This window comes from Pseudorca crassidens, chromosome 17 (genome assembly GCF_039906515.1).
Source record: "Pseudorca crassidens isolate mPseCra1 chromosome 17, mPseCra1.hap1, whole genome shotgun sequence".
Classification (NCBI taxonomy): domain Eukaryota; kingdom Metazoa; phylum Chordata; class Mammalia; order Artiodactyla; family Delphinidae; genus Pseudorca; species Pseudorca crassidens.
This window is the reverse complement of record NC_090312.1, coordinates 39,025,578-39,053,012: the sequence shown is the minus strand read 5'-3', so window position 1 is coordinate 39,053,012 and position 27,435 is coordinate 39,025,578. Positions and strand designations below refer to the sequence as shown.

Below are 27,435 nucleotides of genomic sequence, written 5' to 3'. Positions count from 1 at the left end.
GAAGAAAACGTCACCATTCTATTACATTTTTATTTAAAAAATTGGTACTAATTCTTAAATTTTTCCTTTCTTAAGCTTAAAAAAGTCCACCAGTCAAGGTCTTTTGATTTTGGTATACCCCATCATAGAATGGGGTATAAATTCTAATTTAAAGACACCCTTAATTTTCAAAGGATATTTGTGATAGGGCTAGTTTTCAGAAAAGATGATTCACCACTCAATTTGGGAATAGGAAGGTGAAATGTTTTTGGGGAGGTTCATAAAAGATGTCTTAGGAAAAATGAACGCTCTCAAACCTTTGGTTTAGGAGCGAGGTGGTGGGGCTAAAGTGTCCCTTTAAAACAAAGCAACCGACCTTGCAAGCTGTATGGGAAAAGCAACCGATGTGTTCTGCAGCCAACTCGTGAACGCACATTTTTGTGTGACATTCCTGCTTGGGCAGCCAGGCTCTAATTAAGATCTAGCCAGTTCGATGATCACTAGGGAGAGGTCCAGGGTGTGGGGAACACTTCAAATCACATTCCATGCACACATTAGACTGTCAAAGCTTAGGAAGGCCCTGATAGTCCGTAGACATGGAGGTGGGGTAAAGGACTCTGAAACAAATGGGAGCACATGTCAGCATAAAATAGCTGCTGACACAAATTGAACATGTGCAATTTTTTAAAAGGTGGTATCGAATAACAGGCCAGCAGCCATCCCTCTCGGCACTTCAGACCTCTTTCTTCTCTCCACTCGGGCTCTTTGTGGAGTCACTTCCATCAGGCAAAGTTCCATAGGATAAGCTGTTTGAATCTGGCTGTATTTTGTCCAATGTTTGTTTCCCTGTGGAGATAAGAATCACAAAGAATCTTTTGAGCTCTTTCAGAAGAATAAGTCTTAATAATTTCTCCTCTATCTAGGCCACATTTTATTCCCTTGAAAAAATACTAGGTGGTCACCCTCTAAGTAGAAGAGATAAACGTCAAGGGAGAAAGGCCCACGGAACTCCACGCCCCTTGATGTGTCATCATTGCTGTCCACATGACCGAGCCGTCTCCCACCCAGGGTCTACCATGCTGAGCACGGAAATCAGGTTGGATCAGTCAGGAGATTAACATGAAGCATGCACTCTTCTCCAAACCTCTCTCCCCAGTGTTCTGTCTCCTTGTTCATGTTTAGTCTAATGCATATAACAACAGAGAAAAACAGTCTTTCCTAGTGGCTTCTAAAGCTGTTACTGATCCTATGTGTGGGGCTGTGTGAAATGAAAAATAGAGTTAAAAAGAAGTGAACTTTACTCCCTACCAAAGGGCCCCTAACCATACAAGGCATCTCTAACACACACCCTTGCCACGAATGCTGATAAGATGGCTCGAATGCGAAAGAGAACACAGAACTCATAGGGCCATATTTTCTCAGTCATAGGGATGAGGCTTTAATGGTGTTTGCTTCAAAGGCTCGGTCCTAGCAGAATGGTGGAGGAAGCTGTGAGAACATCACTGCTGTTTGTCTAGAAACCTATTGGTCACCCCAGATCCCTAGCAAAACTGGAGACTGTTGGGGGTGGTGAGCAGGGGAGGAGGTGGGGACACGGCAGCCCGTTTCCTTTGTTCTGGTTACGGCTTGTGTTGTCTACGTGACAGAAGCTAGTTATTCTCGGTGAGAGTGGAGAGCTGGGACAGCGATGTATCCGCTCTGGATGAATGAGGTAAGGAAGAGGGGAAGAAGCTCACGTTCAGGTGATCGAGAAGAACGTCTCTCTTGGCCCTACAGTGCACAGGCCACCTCCGTCTGAGCACCTGACTTTCTGGCCCTAGATGTTCCCTCAAAGGCTCTCCAAGCAACAAGGGTCTGTTCTTGCCACTCCTACTCCTTTCCCTACCCTTTTCCAATTTAAAGAAACCTAAAAAGGAAATTTGCAACATCACCCAAATCAAGAAAACAGGATCAGTTCTTTTCTAACCCCAGTGTTCTGTGCAAAGCCAATATTCAAATAAATGATTATTAACATTTACAGTTAAACTATCACCTCTGGTTTCATCATTAAATGTACATGTTTTTGAGGGTAAGAATTATGTTTTAGATTAATTTTACACCCCAAATCATACCAGCAATGATTAATTTATAAGGATAAAATTTTCTATTCTAAATTAAGGAATATACAGTTTTACCAGGGACATGTCCAATATCAATGTAAGACTGTGGCAGACGTTCCTTTCCTCGATTTCTTGTGACCAAAACCACACCAAGGAATGACAGAAAACACCTGTAAGAATAATGGTAATAAAGAACACAAGATCACTGAAAGAACTCACAGTGTTAAATAACTGAATTCCATATTCGACATGATGACATACATTCCACTGGTTTTATTCTTTCTGTTTCTCATGGTAGGCTGCCTAGAACTTGTCTTAATTGCTGCAGCCAATAATATTTGTCCCCAGAACCAAGACCTGGGCAGCTTCCAATAAGTCTCTGCTTCAGGTTTTTACCATCTGGAGGCTAATTTAGGCTCTAAACCCTTTGGGTAGACACTAGGTCTCATTTTCTATCCATGCATGCCCAGACTCATTACTGGCATGCAACACGAGCAAAAAATAATTTATTCTTTAATTTTCTAAGATATTTTGTTGTCCTTGGCCATAAGAATAGTCATGGTTTCCAGATCCCAGAAGTTTAGCCTCGCCCAAAAATCTTATGAGATTGAATTCTCAAGATAGATGATTTTCTACACTGCAAAGAGTCTGGGCTCAAGTTTGCATAACAATGGTCATGCAGGATACCACATCAAGAAGCAGCTAAGCATTCATAGGGTGCCAGCTGGCACCAATGGAAGAATTGATACATTGGCGCTACTCTGTCAACGTTCTGCTCTCTGTTTGCCACAATGCCAGCAGTGACTGTCCTCCAAATCTCTAGGCAGGGTTAACGCTGGGCACCCAGACACAGGAGAGGGATGGCATCAATCTGATGTTATTAGGTCCAAAGGTAGGGATCTGCCCCAGTCTCGGCCTTTTGTTCTAGGTGATCCTAGAGGCATCTGTGGTTCCCTGATTGAGATCTAACCTAGGGGTTCCCAAGGGTGGGGTAGGTCTGATAGAGTATAAAAATGTGGAGTAGCTACAAGGGCCAGTGGATTTACCTTGACTTTGTGCTGGAACAGAAAATCCCCAATGTTTCAGAACCCTCAGAGAGATACTTAAATCACAAAGACCCTGAGCCCTGGGTAGGGTGTTAAGTTGAAAAATATGTTTCTTTTAGGAACTCGGGGAACTGATGTTTCTTATATAATTTTCCAATTTTCTATGCCTCAGGTACAATGCCAAAAATCTCACATAAAAGTAATAGGATTTCACATACCTTACTTCTGAGACATTTACTCACCCAAAAAGATATATAAATATAGTGAGAAAAGTTGCACCAAGGAATTCCTTATAAAATATGATACCTACCGCAGAAATAGAAGATAACATTAATTTCAGGGTAAGAATATTTACAATAGCTACATATTGTTTTTCAAATTAATATATTATTTTTTCTAAGTATAGTTACCCTTAAAATGCACACCCTGTAGTTTAAAAGTATTTGCATGCCATACTAACATTTTCAGTGATTCCAAAAGAACACAGATTTGTAGACTTTATATAATGTAAGTATCATTATTAAAAAGTCAGCACCATTAACGTAACTTTTGCCAACAGAAATTTCTTATCCAGTCCAAGATTTGTCCCACTGGCATGTGCAAGAAAACAAAACTCGAGTGATATTTTCCACCTACAGTTTTAAGCCTGGGGTCAGCAAGCCTGACCTGTGCATCTGGGTGGACTCTGGGCCTTTGACACAGCGCTCGCACTTCAGGCCAGCTGCTCCCCACGCTGTCAGTCTTGGCAACACCCTGCGGTTTCTGGGTCTGGCACACGCTCATTCAGGCACTGGAGGTTGCAGATGTGCTACCCCAGCTCCATTTCTCACTGCCAACCCCTCGCCCATCTCCTTCATCTGGTCTTTCCTTCTGGGTGAAGGGAAATGTGGATGTGTCCTTTACTCTGATGAGCTTTTCTTCTCTCCTTGTTAGTCTCAATGATTTCCTCTTGGCCTATGGTCCCAAAGCCTTCGTAGATTTTTTACTAAATAAGTTATCTTTAAATTATATATTACTTGGAGTCAAATTTTGTGTGTGTGGTGTTGGCCTTGTTACCCTGTGGACAAGTATTTATTGAGAGTCCTACGTGCCAGCCACTGCTTAGGTGCTGCAGATACCACAGGGAACAAGACAGCTTTCTCAGTCTGAAGTCTATCTCCTCACCTAGAGGATAAACTTCCTACGGGAATAAGCCATGTCCCATTCTGATGAATATTTGTTGAATGAATCAACACTTCTGAAGCACTTTTCCATGTTATTACACATTTCCTTGTGATCATTTTAATGTTTTCTTGTTATTCTGAGCTGGTGCCCCATAATATTCATTTCTTGAAGGACATTTTTAATTGTTTCAAACGTTTTGCTTTTGTAAAGTGTCAATAAACTTCTCTACGTATTTTTTTCCCAGTATTTTAGGATTTTTTGTGGCTGTCGCTTTAAGAGGAATTTCTGTTCAAACAGAGCAAAAACTAAAAAAAGTGTAGTAAAATACACATAACGTAACATTTACCATCCTAAACATTTTAAAGTTTACAGTGCAGTTGTGTTAAGTATACAGTCGTCACTCGGTACCCACAGGATTTGGTTGCAGGACCCCTCCGCGGATACCAAAATCTGAGGATGCTCAAGTCCCTTATATAAAATGGCATAATATTTGCATATAACCTACACACATCCTCCACAAATACTTTAAATCATCTCTAGATTACTTATGATACCTAACACAGCGTAAATGCTATGCGAATAGTTGCTATCATGCGGCATATTAAATTTTTGCTTTTTGGAATTTTCTGGAATTTTGGGGGGGAGGGGATATTTTCTATCCACTGTTGGTTATATCCACAGATGCAGAACTGTTGATATAGAGGGCCAACTATATTCATATTGTTGTGCAACCAATCTTCAGAACTTCTTATCTTGTGAAACTGAAACTCTATACCCATTAAGCAACTTCCCCATTTCTGCCTCCCCCCAGCCCCTGGCAATCACCACTCTACTTTCCATTTCTGTAAGTTTGACTACTCTGGATACCTCATATAAGTGGAATCATACAGTGTTTGTCCTTTTGTGACTGGCTTGTTTCACTTAGCATAATGTCCTCAAGGTTCATCCATGTTGTAGCATGTATCAAAAATTCTTTCCTTTTTGATGGTTGAATAACATTCCATTGTATGTATACATCACATATTCTTTACCCATTCATCTGTCAATTTATGTTGCTTCTGTCGTTTGGCTACTGTGAATAATGCTGCTATGAACCTAGGTGTACAAATATCTGTTTGAGTCCCTGCTTTCAATTCTTTCGGACATATACCCAGAAGTAGAATTGCTGGATCATATGGTAATTCTATGCTTAATTTTTTGAGGAACTGCCATAGTGGCTACACCATTTTACATTCCCACTAACAGTGCACAAGGGTTCCAATTTCTTCATATACTTGCCAACATTTGTTATTTTATTTATTTATTTGCTAGTAGTCATCCTAATGGGTGTGAAGTGGTTTTGGTTTGCATTTTCCTAATGATTCGTGATGTTGAACATCTTTTCATGTGCTTGCTGGCCAAGCACGAGTACATCTTCTTTGAAGAAATGTCTTAATCGAGTCCTCTGCCCATTTTTTAATTGGGTTATTTGTTTTTTGTTTTTGAGCTGTAGGATCAAAGAGTGGAAACATTTTTAAGGCTCTTGATAAAAACGCTGAAACTCAGTTCTAGGAGGGAGGTACCATGGTACCCGACTCCACGAGAGTGCCCGCAACACTTCAGCCTCGTCAGCATTGATTATTGAGATAAAAAGAGCAAAACAAAAGCTTTACTAATTTAGCAGGCAATATATGGTATCTCATTTTCATTTTAAGCTATACTTTTTGATGGGGGCAAAGAGGAGAAGTAAGTCAAGAAGCTTCACCTCCATTCCACTCTTCAGTAACATCAGGTGAACTATGATCACTCCCAGAAAGTTCCAGCTTCCCTGACTCATCAGTTACTTGCTTTGCTAAGTATTCAGATCCAGCCCTGTTGGGCCTCCTATAAAACCTTCTTTTCAGGGGAACTACATGTCTTACACATCTTTAGCACAGTCATCTTAATTATTATGCTGTGCGTCACGCCTATAAATGTTTTTGGCCTTGCTCTTTTCCTTTTTCAATATTTCTAGGGCACACAAGTGTACAATCTTTTGTTACTTTCTTTTGTCAACAAGCATAAAATGCTAAAAAAAAATTAGATGTTTTCGGATATAATCTTTCTCTTTAAAAGTATGTTTCAATTTTGGGAAACAGAAAATGCATTAATTACATTTAAAAATTGCCCCCTGGCAGTCACCCTGTTTGCCATGAAATAAAAAAGATGTGTCCATTAGGCAACAGATAATACCTAATTACCTCCCAAATACATAAACTTTGCATTGGGAAATGAAGTCCCAGTATGACAAGGTAGTAAATACATCTAATAAGCCAATGAACTAAGGTATACCAGTACCAAACTTACAAATGATATACCTGAGTCGACTGTATTTTTGTTTGGACCAAGTTTCAAATTTATACTTTTTTAACACTACTGTGTCTGACATATTTAAAAAATTGTCCATAGAAAGAAAAGAACTACAATAGTAGAAAAATAGAGGCCAGAATAGTAAAGGTAGTAGTTTCTGTTCTCATCTGTCTGGCCTTCCCTGGAACACTGGATTCACGTTTGGATCCCTCTCTCTGATGCAAGTGGTGAGCACCAGGGAGGGAAGAGTTCATCGAACTGGGGATGTTTGGTCCAGAGACAGGACACAGGAGGACCTACGCTTTGATTATCAGAAGGGCTGGCAAGGAGAAGACTCCAGAAAGCAGAACTAAGATGAGCATCTGGAATTCACAGGGAGGCTTATTTCAGTTCCAATACAGGGGAATACTTTCTAATAATTAGAGCTCTCCAGATTATTAGAGTGATTCAAACCAGGACTGAACTGTCTCGGGGCACAGAGAGCACTGGGGAACATTCACACAAGTAGAAGAACCTCTCCTAGAGGATGTTATGGAGGAAGTTCAGACACTGGGCGGTAGCTAGGAGGATGTGGGCTATACATTCCTTATAACCAAAATATTCTTTGATTTTCTCATTACTCTGAGAGAGACTTCAGTTATGCTTGTTATGGGGATAGAATCACCTAAGCATAGAAAGCCAAAACTCACCTGCAATAATGGCACTGATGGTAAAGAAAGTATGGTTAATGGGCACCACCGTCGCCGTATTGTAGAGTTTTGTGGCTTGATTCAGGAGCCTAGAGCAGAAGGCACTTACTGAAGCTCTGTCTTTAAGAGACGCTCAACAATAAGTTAACAATAACATCGCGAAATGCATGTTCTTTAGCTACAACTACAAAGGGAAAGGAAGTGCAGTAAAAGGGCATTTCCAATCAGCAGTCATAGCTTATATGCATCTGATGTATGAGATCAGATGTCAGGTTTTACGGTCTGTTTAAACCAACAACAGTAACAATGAAAAGCAATTAATCATATTTGGAGGCCACAGAAGTTTGAGTTGGAAGCGATTCAAGCTGCTGGACCAGTATCACACTGGGGCTGATTCATTAGGATAGACTTTAGAACCTGTTAAATATCATATCGGGGAATGGTATAGCTATCCCTTGACATGCCACGTGCCAAGAAAGAAGATGGAGAAGTAAAGGAATGTTTAATGTTTCAAAAACAATGCTCAGCCCTCCAGCTGCAGAGCACATGTGGGAGCTCAGCTTCCCACTTTGGCCGCCAACATGGTTCAGGTTCCCACAACTGCACCGTGCAGCCCTGTCAGGGACTAGACCTTTTCTGAAGCAGTGCATTGCATTGACATCACCTGGGCACTTTAAAAAGCACTAGTGTTTAGGTCCTATTCTAGAGCAATTGAAAAAAAAAAATTTGTGAGTAGAGCCCAAGTGTTCCTCTATGTGTATGTGTACATGCATGTACACACACATGCATGTACACAGGCATGTAAGTATATATGTGCATGTATACATATATGTACAAACAAACCTCCTCAGGTAATGAATTGTAATGGGAAGCCAGGGCTGAGAACCATGGTTCTACAGTTCTAGTGTGGTCACACAGTTTTAGGGTGAGAGGTGCAGGGACTGAAACAAGGGTGATAGGAATGTAGTTTACCTTCAGTTGTATCTGGCTTTTAAATTCGTGAAGCAGAGTTTAAAGATAATGATGCTAATCGGTAAATTCTGAAAGCTATTGTAACTGTACCGATTAATTCAGAAGAGAGATGAAACAAAGCAGTTTCATGATTCAGGTGTTAGATCCACACTTGGTCTTATAAACAAACAAAAGAAACAGTTTGTTTATGACAGATGAAACAGTGACAGAACATTGGATTTCTCCGGTAACACACTCCTTGTAACAGGGTGCATATTCAACCCGTAACAATTAGACTTGACTTCTAGCACCTAAGGAAGGAACCACTCCCCTCCAAAATTTGGGCTTTGACTTCCTGGCTGGCACTGGGCTGGCGCTCCTGCATAGCATTTTGGGGTAAACAGAAAACTTTCTGGTGGACTCAGGAGAACCTAGCAGCAAAGGCAAAATCATGATGTGAAATGGAGGGGAAGAGATTGGAGCAGATGGAGGTGGGGGGAGAGAAGAGCAGAAATTAAAAATGTTCCATATCACCGCTGTGAGGCCCCAAGAGAAATGGAAAACAATCATTCTGCAATCCCGTGGGTGCAAGGAAAATTCTGGCTAAAGATGCAAAGTTTTGGGGAAAGGATTTCCCTCCCGGCCAAACGTCTGGTTTTGTCCATCTCTGGGCAATTAATGAGTATGAGCTAAGAAATGAAGGTGAAGGGTTCATGTATTTCCTATGTTTAGAATGAAATCCTGGATGTGGACCTGCCCCTTTGATTTATTGCTAATGACAACCTGTGTGCGATGGATATTAATTACAAGCAGAAGAGCATCAGGAAAGTATCAAAGTGCACTTAGCTGGATTATGGCCACACTTTAGAACTCACAAAACATGAAGGCAATGCTTCGTAAAAACTTATTATTGGATGTGAAGGATAAAGCCAGGGATATTGGCTGAGGATAAGCATAGACCCCTCACCCTTAGAAATCGGTTGCATCTAATTTTAATTATCATCTGAGGCCAATAAAGATGAATGCTCAGAGAAGCACAGGAATGTTGAAAGGGCAGTGAGTATGTAAGAGCTAACTTACTTGACTTGGAAAACACAGGATGCTATCATGATGATAAACATGATATAGAAGATGGGATAAGTTAGTTGCATTTTATCCGTCACAGAAAAAGCGATCATGCCTGAGACGGCTTTTACTGAAATAACAGTCAATGAGGCTGAAAAAGAAAACACAAAACACAAATAAAATACATATCTGAGATAGAATTACAAATAAGTATCTTAACTTTACATCGTAGAGTAGTAAATACCCCTATTATGCTTTAAGAATGAAGACTGCCCTGAGAGGTGTGTAGGGTAGGTTGTGATGCCAGCCAAGCAGTAGTCCTGTTGCTCAAGCTGTGGCCTTTCCATTTGCTTAAATCAGCTAAAGATCTGCTGTGTGACTGAGTGCTTATCTTTGGAGCAAGATGCTTATTTTCCAGCCCTCACTGTTGAAAGGATGCTGTGGAGGTTATAATTACGAGTAGACGGGAAAGGAAGAAAACAGTGAAGGGAGGAGATAAGAAAAGGCAGATTGCCCATGTGACATTAATGGGAAAATAACTATTAAACTATACCGAAAAAATTTAAAGCCGAATAGATGAGAAGACTGGAAAGTGAAAAGCAACTCACTCCGTGAGTTTACTAAGAGTTGTACTAAGTCTACATATGAGCCCTTTTGTTAGTAAACGCCTAGACGTTTTCATTAAAAATATTTTTTGACAAGGACGTTAATAGTAAGCAGGATAGAGCTGAGTATTCATTTCTCAGAGTCAACCCTAAATCTAAGATTTACATAAGCAATGTCTGTTTATTTTCTATGCTAAAAGAGGAATTTATCACTATGAGAACAAGTTTCTCATATGTTTCAAACAGCAATGAGGGAAAAGTGATTTGATAAGGTTATGTTAGAATGAAAGCAAGGAAGAATTTTCTGGAAACACAGTGTTTCTGTAGGAAGAAGAGAGTGTTTTCTTTTTGTCTTAGGTCTCTTGAAACTACTGTTGCATATAATTCCATAATTTAGCTGAAACCCACAGAAAGTTAAAAACTAATTTTTACATGAAATCAAATATCTGTAAGTCAAAGGCAGTGTGAAGAAGAAATACTATCTTTGATCTACTTGGTCATAATATATCTGAGCTTTATTCCTTTTAGCTTTTGAAAAGGAGATATATATATATATATATATATAATGTTTAAAATAGCAGGTGATGGCCAACTAGGAAAAGCCTAGTTTGCTAAAAAATAAAAATATACTTTGACTTGAGGGTTACCAGGGCACACTTCCAAATTAGACATTTTCTTTCTGTTAAAAGTCATAATTAACAGAGGAGACCAGGTGATAAATTCTAAAAACAAACTCCCAATCTGAACAAAGAGGCCCTTACAGCTGGGCCCTTCTTCACCTTAAATGTTTTTTGACTTGGTCATTTTACATATTTTCTATAGATTATGAAAATAGTCATATTTTAGCTAATCTAGAAATGGAAAATATCTATAGACATGTATGTCACTTGATGGTTTAAGTTTATAAGGTTAGCTCTTGAGGGACCTTGATTTCCTCCTAAACACTTGGCTTGAAATTAGAGCACGATGTGGTGATGGGCTTGTGGTCTGAACAGCCAGGTTTCCAAAAGAGATCATTCACGGAGTAAGAGTTGAACACATTGTTCCCTTCGCCTCAGAACCTCAGGGTTGCAAAGCCCACCTAATTCAACCACCATCTGATGTTAAATTTACTTAAATACAAAACAAAGACAAAACTAGAATTCTTTATTAAACAGCTAAACCAACTATCAGTTGCTAGAGTTAATCACTATATTTTCAAAGCACGCACAATCACCACCTGATTAATCACTGTTTATTGTATTTCTAAGCTGGTGTTGAGTACTTCCAAGTTTTTTTGAGGGCGGGGGTGGTTAATGAGGATGGGTGGGAATACCAAATTGTAATGCAGTATCATTCTAATGCTGTAGATATAAAAGTAGAAAGTACTTAACATATGCACAGAAAAAATGGCTAGAAGAAACTACATCAAGATACTATCAGTGGCTATCTCTAGACAATGGGATTATGAATAAACTTTAAACTCATTTTTTAAACTATAAAATGTATACATGCCCATTTACAAAAATAAGGAAAATGCAGAAAAGTCTGGAAAGAAAAATAAAAATCACCTGTAATCTCAACACTCATCCCCAAATCTTTTTTTTTTTTTTTTCCTGCGGTACGCGGCCTCTCACCGCTGTGGCCCCTCCCGCTGTGGAGCACAGGCTCCGGACGCGCAGGCTCAGCGGCCATGGCTAACGGGCCCAGCCGCTCCGCGGCATGTGGGATCTTCCCAGACCGGGGCACGAACCCGTGTCCCCTGCATCGGCAGGCGGACTCTCAACCACTGCACCACCAGGGCAGTCCCCCAAATCATTTTTAACATTTGAGACTCTTTGTAGTTATTTTTCTATCGCTAAGCACAAATATATTATAACATGTGAATCATACAGTATATACTACTTAGGAACCAATTTTCCATCACCATTAAGTATTTTCTATGCCAGTAATTATTCTTCTAAAGTATGATTTTTACTGGCTGGAGAGTAAGCCTTTGTATGAATGGGAATGCCTTTTGGGAACTCCTTACTCTTAGATATTTTGATTGTATCCATTTTTTTGGTATTAAAAATGAAACTGTGATGAATATCCTTGAATACAAATCTTTGTATATCATTCTGCCAATTTCTGTAGGAAAATCACCTAAAGGGCAATTACTGTGTTGACAGCCACTGTTCTTCTGAAATCTATTGGTAAACTATCTTCTACAGAGGACCAGACACACTCCCATAATATCATGCTGCAGTGCTCAATTATATGAATTTTTATATTAAAATATTTTATAGTTTCTTTTTGTCTTTCTCTGTTTTCTTAATTCTCAGCAGTAGACACGTATTACTTTCATCATTTTAACAGTACGATTTTTGCCCAACGTGAATTATGCTGGCCCATGTTTAAAAGTCAGCCTTCTCAGTTTATTCCTAGTTCTTCCTCAGAACTGATTCTTGCGTTTATTTATCGATCCATTGCTTTTCTGCCTTCTATTTCATTAATTTTTGCCTTTATCTTTACTAATTGTTCCTTTCTGCTTGCTTCAGCTTTATTTCTGTGCTTTTTTCCCCTGACTTCTTGAGTTGAGTACTTAATTGACTTACATTTAAAGCAATGAATTTCCTTCTGAATACAGCATTAGTCATAAACTATAGGTTTAATATTAAGTGTTTTCATAATAATTTAAGAAATATATGCTGTAATGAAATCGTGGTTTCTGCTTTGGCCCAGCTGCAGTTTAAGCATAGTGTTTAACATTCCCAGGTGGTATGGTTTTAGTGGTTCTATTTTTGTTATTATTTTCTGTTTTTATTTCACTGTGATCTGAAAATGTGGTCTGTACTATTTCAACTTCCTGGAATTTATCAAAAATTTCTTTGTGGCCAATTATAAGATCAGCCTTTGTAAATGTTACACAGGCACTTGAAAGAAGGTGTATCCTCTGCTTTCTGGATTTAGAGTTCAACCTTAGAGCTGCCAGATCAAAATTAAGCATTCAGTTTCTCTAATTTTACAGATTTTTCTGTCTCCTTATTTCCATGAGCTAAGAGAAGTCTCCTACTCCTCTTATATTTATGCTAATGTAGTTTCTGAAATAGCTGCTGCCCAGTCTACTGAGGGCCCCTGTCCCCTGATGCCTCCTCCTTCCAAGCCCCAGTCCTACCCTGATTAGCAACTAAATACTAATAGGGGAGCCTCCAGGATCCTCTGTTGCATTTACTGCTTCTGCCTTGATTTTAACTTAGATGGTAATATAATGACCTTCTGCTTTCTTTTACTTTCAATCTGAGTTACCTTGTTTAGATGAAATTGATGTATGAAGTCAAAATATTTCACAACCAGCAGAGGCCAGTCAGAAAGGGTGATGTTTCAATAACCCTTATAGAGCTGAACCAGAGGAAACTGGCTGAATCCAATTTCAGAATCTTTTTCAAAATCAATACGGGAATTTTTCTCAAGTACAATTTGGAAATCTTTCTTTTTCACTTGGTAAACTTACCCCATTTACATTTATGATCAAAGCTGATATGTATGGTCTTAATTCTGTTATCTTACTTTCCTATTTAAAATTTCCTTTATTTTCAATATTTTCCTACATAATGTGCATCTTTTCTCTTAGTTTGCTTTTGTTCTCCCTACCTGGTAATTTGGAAGAAAAAAATATAAAGTTTCTTTTCTGTTCTTTTGATTAACCACATACCTGAACATATTCTAGAGTAAATTTGTTTCTATAAGTAACTATCACAAATGCAACTCTTCCAATTCAAAGGAGAGTTGATGAAATGAAGAAATGAAACCTCCAGCACCTCATGAACATGGGAGCTGCAGCTGCCTCAAAGGTATAAATACAATGTACAAAGTTAGAGTTAACAACATGTGATGGATGGGTCATCTTAGGCAAAGAAAGAATTATAAATAAATTTTTGAAAAGGGAATTTCCCAAATGATTAGTGAGATCTCCTAGTGTTGAGATATATATATATGTGTATATATATGTGTGTGTGTGTGTGTGTGTGTGTGTGTGTGTGTGTGTGTATGTATGAGAGAGAGAGATACAGAGGAGTGGGGAGGGAGAATAGATTTAAAAAGATATAGAGGGCTGGGCTTCCCTGGTGGCGCAGTGGTTGAGAGTCCGCCTGCCGATGCAGGGGACACGGGTTCGTGCTCCAGTCTGGGAGGATCCCACATGCCGCGGAGCGGCTGGGCCCGTGAGCCAACGGGAGAGGCCACAACAGTGGGAGGCCCGCGTACAGAAAAAAAAAAAAAAAAAAAAAAAAAAAAAATATATATATATATATAGAGAGAGAGAGAGAGAGAGAGAGAGAGGGCTTATGTAAGCATCAGTTTTCAAATCTTATAAGGTGCCTCTGGAGAAAAAGGAAACGGGTAGTTAAATAATGAATGAAAGAAATGTATTCAAGAAAAATCATACTGCTTACATTTGTTTCATATTAGCCATGTTTTAAAGTTTTTTTTTTCTAAATGTAAATAGGATAGGCCTAGATAACTTCTGATACAAAAGTTTCATTTGGGTTTATTCATTTGTTTCTCTTTTAATATTCTTCAATTATTTACTAAGAAAAAAATCCCCAAATTGTCAGAGAGCAAATAAAATTATCAAGAAGTAAAAATCCTTAAATATATTAAAAATTAAACATATATCAATTGCAGCAATGGACATGCAAAGTACAATTTGCGTAACTGAGACTCAGTTTCTATAGATCAGAATTGAAAAGCAGAAACAATGAGAAAAAATAGAATGCTCAAATATTTTCCTTTAAACTCTTTTATGACTTAGCATGGCTACATTAGATAATTAGAAAACAAAAGAATACCCTTACCTAGAAGTGCCACGAGGGTTAGCAGAATCACAATGTGTTTCATTCCTTTCCTTTTATGGAAATATAGGAGAATGCAGAAAATGAGTATTTCTAAAATCTAGAAATGAAAAAGATGAAAAAGAGTAAAGTGTAAATTATTCTATCCGAAGTCTTCAGAATGGCACACTTCTCTTTTTGATTTTGCAACAACTATCAGATGAGGGTTGAGGATGACTGGAGCTCCTAAGGACAATTATAAATATATGAGAACAGCATAAGGAGCCTTAGTGATCCAGACCTAGAGTTCTAACATCACCTACATGGCAATGATGCCCAAATCTAGACCTCCAGTCCTGACCTCCCAACTCCAGTCTCATTTATCCAGTTGTCTACCAGACATTTTCACATGCTTTTTTTTTCTTTTTTTTTTTTTTTGGCTGCGTTGGGTCTTTGCTGCACATGGGCTTTCTCTAGTTGTGGTGCACGGGCTTCTCATTGTGGTGTCTTCTCTTGTTGCGGAGCATGGGCTCTAGGCATGCAGGCTTCAGTAGTTGTGGCATGCGGGCTCAGTAGTTGTGGCTCACGGGCTCTAGAGCACAGGCTTAGTAGTTGTGGCCCACAGGCTTAGTTGTTCCACAGCATGTGGGATCTTCCCGGACCAGGGCTCAAACCGGTGTCCCTTGCATTGGCAGGCAGATTCTTAACCACTGGGCCACCAGAGAAGTCTGACATGCATGTTTAACAGCCATAACACACGAATATGGGCAACACTTAACTCTTTTTTGTTTTTGGCCGCATTGTGTGGCATGCAGGATATTAGTTCCCCGACCAGGGATCGAACCTGTGTCCCCTGCAGTGGAAGCACAGAGTCTTAAACACTGGACTGCCAGGGAAGTCCCAACACTTAACTCTTTATTTATTTATTTTTTGGCTGCGTTGGGTCTTCATTGCTGCACGTGGGCTTTCTTTACTTTTGGCGAGTGGGGGTTACTCTTCCTTGCGGTGCATGGGCTTCTCATTGTGGTGGCTTCTCTTGTTGTGGAGCACAGGCTCTAGGTGTGCAGGCTTCAGTAGTTGTGGCCACGGGCTTAGTTGCTCTGTGGCATGTGGGATCTTCCTGGACCAGGGATTGAACCTGTGTCCCCTGCATTGGCAGGCGGATTCTTAACCACTGCGCCACCAGGGCAGTCCCCAACACTTAATTCTTGGTGGCCTACCTTCCCTACCTGTTCCTCCTGGGCCTCCACCCTGTCAGGAGATGGCATCACCACATGCCCTGCTGCACAAACTGAAAACTCCTCCTTTTCCCTCATTCCTCGCCACCCTCTCTGACTACTGCAACAGCTTCTACTTTGTCTCTGATTTGACTCTTGCCTCTTTACAATCCAGACATTCAGCAGCAAGAGGAGTCATTTAAAAATACAATTTGGGGGCTTCCCTGGTGGCGCAGTGGTTGAGAGTCCGCCTGCCGATGCAGGGGATACGGGTTTGTGCCCTGGTCCAGGAAGATCCCACATGCCGCGGAGTAGCTGGGCCCGTGAGCCATGGCCGCTGAGCCTGCGCGTCCCGGAGCCTGTGCTCCGCAGCGAGAGAGGCCACAACAGTGAGAGGCCCGCGTACCGCAAATAAAAAAAAAAAAATACGATTTGGATAATGAACTATTTCATTCATAGAGAGTATATATGAATATACATATCAGGTATTTACAGTAATGTGACAAGTACCATTGTGCCCTCTACTCAACCTGAGAAACAGAGCCCATCAATCCCTGTGAAGTCTCTCGTTCCCAATTGCACTCCCCTCCTCCTGCAACCTCCCCAGGAACCGCTACCTTGAGTTTTCCATTCATTTTCTTTATACCTTATCACATTTCTATGTATCCCCAAATGACGCCATTTATTTTTGCACACTTGTTCCTTATACAAGTGGAATTATACTTGCTTTCACTCGCTTACTTTTTTTTCACTGTGCATTATGTTTATGAGATTCATCCAGGATGATACATGTAGTAAAAATAGAAATTAGATCTAGTCATTCCTTTGCTTAAACGTCCCAGCAAGTTAAGAATAAGCGCCACACTCCCTCCTGCATTACAAAGCCCCAGTTAACTTCTGGGACCTCATCATCTTGTACGGCTGGCTCCTGGATGGTCCAACCTGCACCAGCCACAAATGGCCTACCCCTCCCCGCCAACCCCTGCCACACCGCTGAGTCCTTTGAGGTCCTCAGATTGCTCAGTTTTGGGGCCTTTGCACTAAGAGTTTGCCCTGCCTGGAATGCTCTTTCCCTGAGCTATTGTTTGCACAATGACTCCTAGTCACTCAGCTCCCCGGAGATATCTTCCCAGATCGTTCTGATCTCACAGAGCCACCCAGTCATCCTATCACAACCCCGACTTCGGGCGGCTACTGTAGAGTATTTTATCATGACCTGTTCGTGTGGTTATGTGTTTCTTGTCTGTTTCCCACTAGCACATCTGCTCTATGAGAACAGGGACCTTTTCTGCGTCCAGTGCCTGGAATACAGTTGGTCACTCAATAAGTATTTTTCGAATTAATGAGTAAATTACACCTCATATTTATTATGAACCACTTGCCAAAAAACAAGCCTAATGTCTAATAAATTGAGTGTTCAATAAGTATTAATTGACTGAATGTCTAAAATTTTCCTGCCTTTAAGAAAATTAGTATAATTTTGAGTTCTCAATTTTATTTTTGTTTTAGCTTTTTTTTCTTTTTTGTAGTCCTTAAGATAACCTGAAGCATAGCTTTTTTTCCCTCCCCCCACAAAGAGACAGTATCTCTGGACTGAAATCATAAGTATGAATGTTTACATTGGACAAGTGAAAATACCAGCATTAATTTTTTTCTTAAAAATGACTAGATTTAGGGACTTCACTACTTTCAGGGCTGCATTTTACTTATGGAGCCCTAAATAAACATGTCTCTTCTGTTCTAACTCAAGCTTTTGCTTGTTGGTGTGTTTCTCCCTTTAATCCTCTGTGGGCATGGAAAGCAGCAGGACCATATCGTCCTCATTTAAAAACCTTTTCATCTAATACGGAAGATTAACTCATCCCTTAGTCTTTTCTTTTCCTGGCAAATTAAACCAATCGTTTTAACTCTTCCTTATAGCACTTATTTGCCAGACCTTTAATTTAATCAAGTCGTGCTACAAAAGCTATTCAACTCCTCTCTCTTTGCTTTCCTGAAAGCTGCCATCGAAACCGAAACATCCCTCTCGGCTTGGTCTCCCCTCCACCACAGTTGTCCATTTCTCATGTGATACAATTACAGACAGCTCCCAGCACCTTTCGGGACCGCTGTTATTTGTGGCTGGAGGGAAGGAAATTTTTCCTGCACTAAGGTACAGAGCATGTTAGCTAAATCTGTTAGCATGCCAATTATTAACATGTTTTGGGGGGATGATGGTAGTTATAAGTTTTGAAAATCATGTATGACTTTTTTTTTTACAAACTCTATCTCTGTGGCTTCAGACCTATAAAACATGAGTTCCTATTATTCACAGAACGACTGCCGTTGCCCTGGGTTCTGTCCTGTGGCAAGAGATCACAGAGCTCCCGGGAATAAAATATTCAAGCAGCATGAGTTAATGTTAATTTTTTCTTTTCTAGTAACATTTTCTCTCCTCTCTGAAAAAATCAATATCAAAGAAGCTGTGACCTCTGCAGGTTGTTGCGACCCAGGAAGAGGCTGCTTTGCTGATTGCGATCTCAGAGGCCAGAAATAATAACAGCACCTAGTGCATGCTTGCCACATGCTTTACTTGTACTAATTCATTGAATCCTCACAACAACCTCAGGAGGTGGGCACTATTACTGTCCTCATTTTACAGATGGGGAAACCAAGGCTCAGAAGGGTTAAGTGGTACAGCTCTGGAAGGCAGAATTATGCCCCCCCTCCCACCCCAAGATGTCCACGTCCTAAACTCTGGAACTTGTGTGTACGTTACTTTACACAGCAAAGGGGCTTTGCAGATGTGATTAAGGCTATGGACCCTGAGATGCGGAGATTATCCTGGATTATCCGAGTGGGCCCAGTGTAGTCACAAGGGTCCTTAAAAGCAGAGAACCTTCCCAGCTGTGGTCAAAGAGAGATGTAACATGAGAAAGACCCAAGTCAAGGAATGCTGGCTGCCTCTAGAAGCTGGAAACGGCAAGAAAACAGATTCTCCCCAAGGGGCACTCTCAAGGAATACGGCTCTGCCAATACCTTGAGTTTCGTCCATGAGACCTGTGTTGGACTTCTGACCTTCAGAACTGCAAGAAAGTTAATTTGTGTTGTTTTAAGCCACTAAGTTTGTGACAATTTGTTATGGAAACAATAGGAAACTAATTCAGGTTTGGGTACCTAAAGTCTTTCCAGAGGAACAAAATTTTCAGGATGAGTTTTCTGAATTATTCTGGGTTCTCTGGATTCATCCTCCAATTTGATTTAAAGGCACGCATCACCCTGTTTTCAGTGGTAAAAAGGGCACTGGCAGTCCATGGGATGATGTGACAAAAGAGATACACAAAATGTCATCACTGGAAACCCTAGTCTTACTACCAGAATCTGAGCCTGTGTTCACCTCCTTTTCTCTCACCGAGTTCATTCTGAAAGTATAGCCTTTGATATAGCTGCCTTGTCCAAAAGAAACGACCTCTGCAAAGGTTCTCTCTGAGGCCAAGCCTGGACAAAGGTCTGATACTCGGAGGTCAGCTTGTATTAATTCTGCTTGGAGAGCTGTGTGGGGAAATGAACTGGAATGTGCACCCCAGAAGTGGATGACCCGGTTTTGAATTCTGGCTCTGCCACTTAGTATTTAAGTGACCTTGGACAAGTTACTGAACCTCCCTAACTCAGCTTCTCCATCTGCCAATATCTAGGGCTGTTGCGTAGATGAAAGACAGACCGTGGTCGGAGTGGGCATAAGGCTCAGACTGCTCGGTGAGGTTGGCTACCGCGGCCGCAAAGTGTATCCTAGCGCAGACCTGCGAGTGGCTACTTCCATTCAGACAACAAAGCAGATGAACCTCGTGCAACAGACATGGAGGCTTTGTACGCACATAGTTTTCTCCCTTCAGGTTTTAATACCCGCTGGTGGGTTGTTGAAGCAGCTTTTGCCAGAAAGGCCAACTTAATCATCTGCTTCGGGGTAGAGAATTACACCAATCGACAGGCTGGGTCCCTGCTTCGGCTGATTTAATTTTTGGTCTCGTGGAGAGGAAATGAGCATGATGCAGATTATTTTGTGAAGGATTCTATGTTCACAAGAGAGGTTTCCATCTGAATCGTCTATGGGGAAATCTGGGTGGGCAAAACAGCCACAGTCAAGCCTGCCAAAGAACACGAATTAACTGAGGCTCAGAGCCACGTTCCCTCATGCGGGTTCTGCAGAGGCATTAATAGCTGCTCCTCAACAAAAGGCCCTTCAAGAAAAGGGCCTCGTGGTCATATAAGTCTGGGCAGGGCAGGATTCACAAGGTTAAGCCTGTCTCTTTCCTAAAGGACTTCTAGTTTTTAACTTGCTGGTGGAGAAGATGAATTTCTCAGGGGGTCATGTATGTTTCATAGCCTCTCTCCAAGCTAGTTTGACCTTGCAAACTTGATTGCTCTTTGCTTTTTGGCAAACAGCAGGTGGGAAAGTCTGTTTTAGTGGGTGAGCAAAGGACACTTCATTCCTCTCTGGCCAGTAGACACCAGGCTCCTCAAATCGTCTTCCTGCCCAAAAGAGTCCCAGCTCAGAGGGTAGGCTCCCGGGCCTTGTTTCTGAGGCTCTGACTTCATGGAAGCCTTAAAGGGAAAATGGATATTGACCTGGGACAGGTCAACACATGATACAAGGAGATGCTATTAACTAGTCCGTAATATGACTTTACAATCCCCTTTTGAGATATGTAAAATTTATTCAGACTTAAAATATTTTTATTCATTTTATTAGTTATTTGATCAGTCCCGAAAGGCAGTTCAGGTGTTGCATTTATACTTGGTGTAATACAAAAACTGTTAGATGAACATACTTCAAAGAATCGTCTTAATTACTGTAATTATGATCTTTGCAATTATGGTTTGCAGAAAAAGCACAGATTCTGCCACGTTGAAGGATTAAATATTAATTATGTAGATGTTTAACAGATTTAAACCAAACTTCAGCTCAAGATCTTAGTATGTAATTGATAACTTCTAGAGCCTTTAGAGATGCAACATATAATGGATTAAATTCCAAACTGAGATAAACTAAGATAATATAGATCTATTCCCCTAAGAGTCTAATGCCAATAGTGCTATCCAAATGTGACTTTATTAAAGGTTTATTTTATGCTATCTTATAAATATCTGGAATTATTTACATTTTTGGCAACATTTACTTTCAAATATACTTTCATTATTTTACAGGAATATGGGTCTCTCCCAGGACTATAAAATTCCTGCTTCAGGAATTCTCCTCTGTATTCTAGGTGGCTAATAAGTTGAATGAATTGTGAATAAATGAATGAATGAAGAGCTAACTTTGGAAAGTGGAAAAATGCAATTAATTTCATAGTACTTTTTGCGTGGAACTATAAGGTTTAAAAAGGTAGTTTTGTTCTTTAAAGATGTTTTCTATGGTGTTAAAATGGTATAAAATACATCATCATCAAACAATGCTGTTTATTCCAGGAAATAAGTCTTGATGCATCTTTAATCTCCAAAGGATTCAGCTCAGGCTTTTAATTTTCTGGTCACAGACTCTGTGACCCTTTTCTTACCGGATGAAGAATTTGTTTTGCTTGTAGGCAAAGAATAATAATGTGTGGGTAGGACATCAAGTCTAGACTATCATGACATGCTCAATGAGCCCTTCTAGTGCTTAGATTTGATTGATGAAAGCCTTAATAGTTAAAGGACTGGGTATGGTGGACAAGTAGGAAGATAAAATAGGGGAGGGGGAGACACAAATTATGACAGACCTGAGGAAACCTACTCTGAATTGGGAAGACCAATCCTAAAGTTTGATGGAGGGCAGGGGTAAGGGGAACCTTCCAATTTAAGAGAGGAGGGAGTTTAGGGGAAAAGATATTGAGTTCAGTTTCTGAGATGTTACTTTTGCAAAATCTATGGAACATCCAAGCAGGGACGAGTAATAAGTAGACAGATGAGAACACAGCTTTGCGGCTTAGAAGAGATCTGGGAAGGAGATGCAGGTCTGGATTTGGAAGTCTTTCTAAAGAATGATGGTGGTGGAGTGGGCAATGAGATCACCCTAAAAGACCCTGGACGAGTTTGTAGCACAAATAGATAAAGAGTGGATGGCAGAAGAGAAGGAGTTACCTACCAAGAGCCTGGGATGGACTGATCAGAGAGGAGGAAGAGAAACAGGGAAAACAAACCAAGGAAGCCCGGGAAGAGAGAGATGCAAGGAGAAGAGAGTGGACCATCAGGAAGTGCTGCACAAGGCTCAAGAAGAATCAGGACCAAAAAAAGCAATTCCACTTGGTAATTCGTGGGGAGGGGGCTACTAGCTTAGGACGAGTGAGGAGTGACCAGGAGCTGAGAAAGTGGAGGGGAGGGGTCTACCAGCTTAGGACGAGTGAGGAGTGATCAGGAGCTGAGAAAGTGGAGGGGAATAAATCTTTGGTGGTGTTTAGAAGGGAAATAGGATAGTTTATTAAAGGGGGTGTAGAGTATGAGGAATGTTTGTAAACAGAGTGTCTCTGTTGAGTAAGAGAGAGAAGTGCAGTGAGAGACTATAAAAAGAAAAGCCCTATAAACACTTGTGTCCCAGTGGTCAGAATTGTATATCAGAGATGGTAAAATATATAGGATTCTTGTCAAACGACTAGGAAGGGCCACACCATAGTGTAATACCACGCAGTTCCTGCTGTAATATCCTGAGTTACATCACACTGACAGCAAAGCTCGCCGTGTCTCTGCAAATGCCAATGTCACACGTTTAAATAATAGGTATACAGCAGGATCACAGTATTTTACCTGTTTCAATGGCAGAGCACTGGACCAGATAGTTTTTTGAGGTCACTTCTAACCCTAAAAATGTTTGACTCTGTGTGCTTTGATTATTTTTCTTGAATTCACAACTCTTGATATTTTACCAATTCGGTTCTTGGTTAAATGCTCATTTAGACAATCCCAGTTTTCTTCTTACTGCCTGCCCTTCCTAGAATATTCTTATTCTCCAATCTAAACTGACTTCTGTAACAAGTTACATACCAACCATTTCAATCACGTTCTCTGTACCAGGGGTCCCCAACCCGTGGGCCTCAGACCTCTACCGGTCTGCACAGCAGGAGGTGAGCGGCGTGAGAGTTCATCTGCCGCTCCCCATCGCTCCCCATCACTCACATTACTGCCTGAACCACACCCCCACCCCCGCTCCATGGAAAAATTGTCTTCCATGAAACGGGCCCCTGGTGCCAAAAAGTTTGGGGACCACTGCTCTATACCCACCGGATACAGCCATTGCATCAAATAAAATATCCCAATTAGTGGCTTCCAGTTTCTACATCAGCTCATTCCGTTCTCTCTTTTACACATCTCTCAGTATTGTCCTACCCGCTGTTTGCTTCTCCTAAGACAGGCTACTGCATTGGTCTCAAAGAAAGGTTTTTTGAAGGGAATACCTATCTTGGATAAAATTCAGTGAAGTAAAATATGTCTTCAGGTACTTTCCTTTGACCTGGGAAAAGAGGTTTTTTGTTTGTTTGTTTTTACTCTGAATTGTCCTAAAATATGTTGCTCTGGAATTTGCCGGATTAAATTCCATTAAATTGTGGAAATTGTTCCAGTGATAGGTCACCCCCAAGGACAGAATGCCTGGGAAATGGGGGTGCTTTTATTTAGTGTTTGAAATACTTTAGTACTGGTCAAATATATTTACATTTTAATGAGATATTAATGCTGAGAAGAAGAGATTATATTAATTTTCCAGCGTCTGCGTGTACCAGTGGTCTAGATAATATTGCCTCTGTAACAGTAAAATTTTTAGAATTCTTACCCCGTAGGTCATGAACTGCCAGCCAACAAAGGAATACTGTACTGTTATTGCAGAGATATCCTGAGTTATATTTGGAGCAAAGTTCACCAATAAATATGTTCCTGCAAATGCCAGTGTCATACCTTTAAATAAAATTGAAAAGACAAACAAGTTGAAAAGGGACATTTAAGCCTTTTTGTTTATGTAAACATTACCTATAGACTAAGCATTACTCGTAAAGGTCCATGTCTATTAAAATACGATTCATCAAACCATCCCCAGATAGCATCATGCATTCACCCAACGGCATTACCTTTAAAGGGGGATAAGGGCTAGGGAATGGATGCGGTAGGACATAAATTCTGATTTTTCTCTGTTGTTCCAGATGAATCCTGGCTTCTTCAGAGAAGCTTTCCTCAAAGATGGGGAAGATCAGAACGCATGCATATGGAGACATGAAAACACATCCAACCTGGCTGTTTGTTTCCACATGGACCAGTAAGTGCACGATGAAGCTAGATCCATCTAGATCTAGATGGCAGAGCCCAGAGACGGTGGAAATCCATCATCTGATGATGATCTACTCTGCACCTAGTCATCTTTGGGTCCTTTACACACACAAACTTAGGTATTTTACACTTTGAAACTCTGGTAAATGAATACCTTAATCATTGCCATTTATTGGAGTCCTTTTAGCAGAAATAACGGAGGTGAAAGATGACTCTGCTGTAAGATTTATTTGATCCAATTTAAAGTCTAGAATTCCAGGGATAGCTTGGTAAAATACCACACAATAAACCTATGTAGGAATGTGTTACTGTCATCACCTTAACGTTACTTATACTGTAATAATGGAGGAAGGGAATGTGTGGGGGAGGAGTGGCCACAGAAGAAGGGGACTTGCCTTTCCAAATAACACGGAAAACTGCTTATTTATTAATAATTAGCAGCCTGAGAAAAAATGGTGTATGTAGCATTTTTCAGATAGCACACATGAAAACATAATTCAACCTGTTTCACCATTGAGGTCAGCATTGTTGTGTATATAATTTACAACCAGCATTCACTCCAACCTGAAACAATTTGGTGTGTCTATAAAATCTCACAATTTGAAGACATCAATTTCCTGTTGCTCTTAACCCAATGACTTAGAGTTTTGAACTCTAGTTTCTGAGAATTCATTTGATTTTTTACACAAGCTGGACAATAGCTATTCATGGTATTGTAGGACCTATAAAATAAGCTTACTCTAATGCAACAATTTATACTGTAATACTTTGTGAATACAGAAATCATATACACAATTTTAAAAGGTATTTTCTAATGAGAATTTTTAAAAAGAAAACAATATACATTATTAAGCATTTCAATGAAAGGAAAATAATAAAAACCATACATAAGAACCTGGAAAAAATTATTGGTCAGCTCTGTCCTTTCTTAGGAAAAAAAAAAAAAAGAATTTAGAGAAGAGCTAACACCTATCCTTCTCAAACTCTTCCAAAATACAGCAGAGGGAGGAACACTCCCAAACTCATTCTACGAGGCCACCATCACCCTGATACCAAAACCAGACAGGATGTCACAAAGAAAGAAAACTACAGGCCAATATCACTGATGAACATAGATGCAAAAATCCTCAACAAAGTACTAGCAAACAGAATCCAACAGCACATTAAGAGGATCATACACCATGATCAAGTGGGATTTATTCCAGGAATGCAAGGATTCTTCAATATATGCAAATCAATCAATGTGATACACCATATTAACAAACTGAAGGAGAAAAACCATATGGTTATCTCAATAGATGCAGAGAAAGCTTTCGACAAAATTCAACACCCATTTATGATAAAAACCCTCCAGAAAGTAGGCATAGAGGGAACTTTCCTCAACATAATAAAGGCCATATATGACAAACCCACAGCCAACATCGTCCTCGATGGTGAAAAACTGAAAGCATTTCCTCTAAGATCAGGAACAAGACAAGGTTGCCCACTCTCACCACTCTTATTCAACATAGTTTTGGAAGTTTTAGCCACAGCAATCAGAGAAGAAAAGGAAATAAAAGGAATCCAAAGAAGAAGTAAAGCTGTCACTGTTTGCAGATGACATGATACTATACATAGAGAATCCTAAATATGCTACCAGAAAACTGCTAGAGCTAATCAATGAATTTGGTAAAGTAGCAGGATACAAAATTAATGCACAGAAATCTCTGGCATTCCAATACACTAATGATGAAAAATCTGAAAGTGAAATCAAGAAAACACTCCCATTTACCATTGCAACAAAAAGAATAAAATATCTAGGAATAAACCTACCTAAGGAGACAAAAGACCTGTATGCAGAAAACTATAAGACACTGATGAAAAAAATTAAAGATGATACAAATAGATGGAGAGATATACCATGTTCTTCATTTGGAAGAATCAGCATTGTGAAAATGACTCTACTACCCAAAGCAATCTACAGATTCAATGCAATCCCTATCAAACTACCACTGGCATTTTTCACAGAACTAGAACAAAAAATTTCACAATTTGTATGGAAACACAAAAGACCCCAAATAGCCAAAGCAATCTTGAGAACGAAAAATGCAGCTGGAGGAATCAGGCTCCCTGACCTCAGACTATAGTACAAAGCTACAGTAATCAAGACAGTATGGTACTGGCACAAAAACAGAAAGATACATCAATGGAACAGGATAGAAAGCCCAGAGATAAACCCACACACACATGGTCACCTTATCTTTGATAAAGGAGGCAAGAATATAGAGTGGAGAAAGGACAGCCTCTTCAATAAGTGGTGCTGGGAAAACTGGACAGGTACATGTAAAAGTAAGAGATTAGATCACTCCCTAACACCATACACAAAAATAAGCTCAAAATGGATTAAAGACCTAAATGTAAGGCCAGACACTATCAAACTCTTAGAGGAAAACATAGGCAGAACACTTTATGACATAAATCACAGCAAAATCCTTTTTGACCCACCTCCTAGAGAAATGGAAATAAAAACAAAAATAAACAAATGGGACCTAATGAAACTTCAAAGCTTTTGCACAGCAAAGGTAACCATAAACAAGACCAAAAGACAAACCTCAGAATGGGAGATAATATTTGCAAATGAAGCAACTGACAAAGGATTAATCTCCAAAGTTTACAAGCAGCTCATGCAGCTCAATAACAAAAAAACAAACAACCCAATCCAAAAATGGGCAGAAGACCTAAATAGACATTTCTCCAAAGAAGATATATGGGCTGCCAACAAACACATGAAAGAATGCTCAACATCATTAATCATTAGAGAAATGCAAATCAAAACTACAATGAGATATCATCTCACACCAGTCAGAATGGTCATCATCAAAAAATCTAGAAACAATAAATGCTGGAGAGGGTGTGGAGAAAAGGGAACACTCTTGCACTGTTGGTGGGAATGTGAATTGGTCCAGCCACTATGGAGAACAGTATGGAGGTTCCTTAAAAAACTAAAAATAGAATTACCATATGACCCAGCAATCCCACTACTGGGCATATACCCTGAGAAAGCCATAATTCAAAAAGAGTCATGTACCAAAATGTTCATTGCAGCTCTATTTACAATAGCCAGGACATGGAAACAACCTAAGTGTCCATCATTGGATGAATGGATAAAGAAGATGTGGCACATATATACAATGGAATATTACTCAGCCATAAAAAGAAACGAAATTGAGCTATTTGTAATGAGGTGAATGGACC

General features: G+C 40.0%; 1 protein-coding gene across 4 annotated transcripts in view; it reads right to left on the bottom strand.

The window, feature by feature from the left end:
• Positions 1-16: 16 nt before the first annotated feature.
• The window catches only part of NIPAL2 (NIPA like domain containing 2), a 73,593-nt gene continuing 46,174 nt past the window's right edge, over positions 17-27,435 (bottom strand). For 2 of the 4 annotated variants that reach the window (XM_067711665.1, XM_067711664.1), the window contains 7 exons: positions 23,714-23,835; positions 14,741-14,837; positions 9,337-9,472; positions 7,306-7,394; positions 3,367-3,430; positions 2,154-2,248; positions 17-825 (listed from right to left, as the gene is read on the bottom strand). In XM_067711665.1, the coding sequence (XP_067567766.1) occupies positions 713-825; positions 2,154-2,248; positions 3,367-3,430; positions 7,306-7,394; positions 9,337-9,472; positions 14,741-14,837; positions 23,714-23,835 (716 nt within the window). In that variant the 3' untranslated portion in view covers positions 17-712. Of the gene's footprint in view, positions 826-2,153; positions 2,249-3,342; positions 3,431-7,305; positions 7,395-9,336; positions 9,473-14,740; positions 14,838-23,713; positions 23,836-27,435 lie in introns of all 4 variants that reach the window. The other 2 variants (XM_067711663.1, XR_010936256.1) reach the window with 2 other exon arrangements.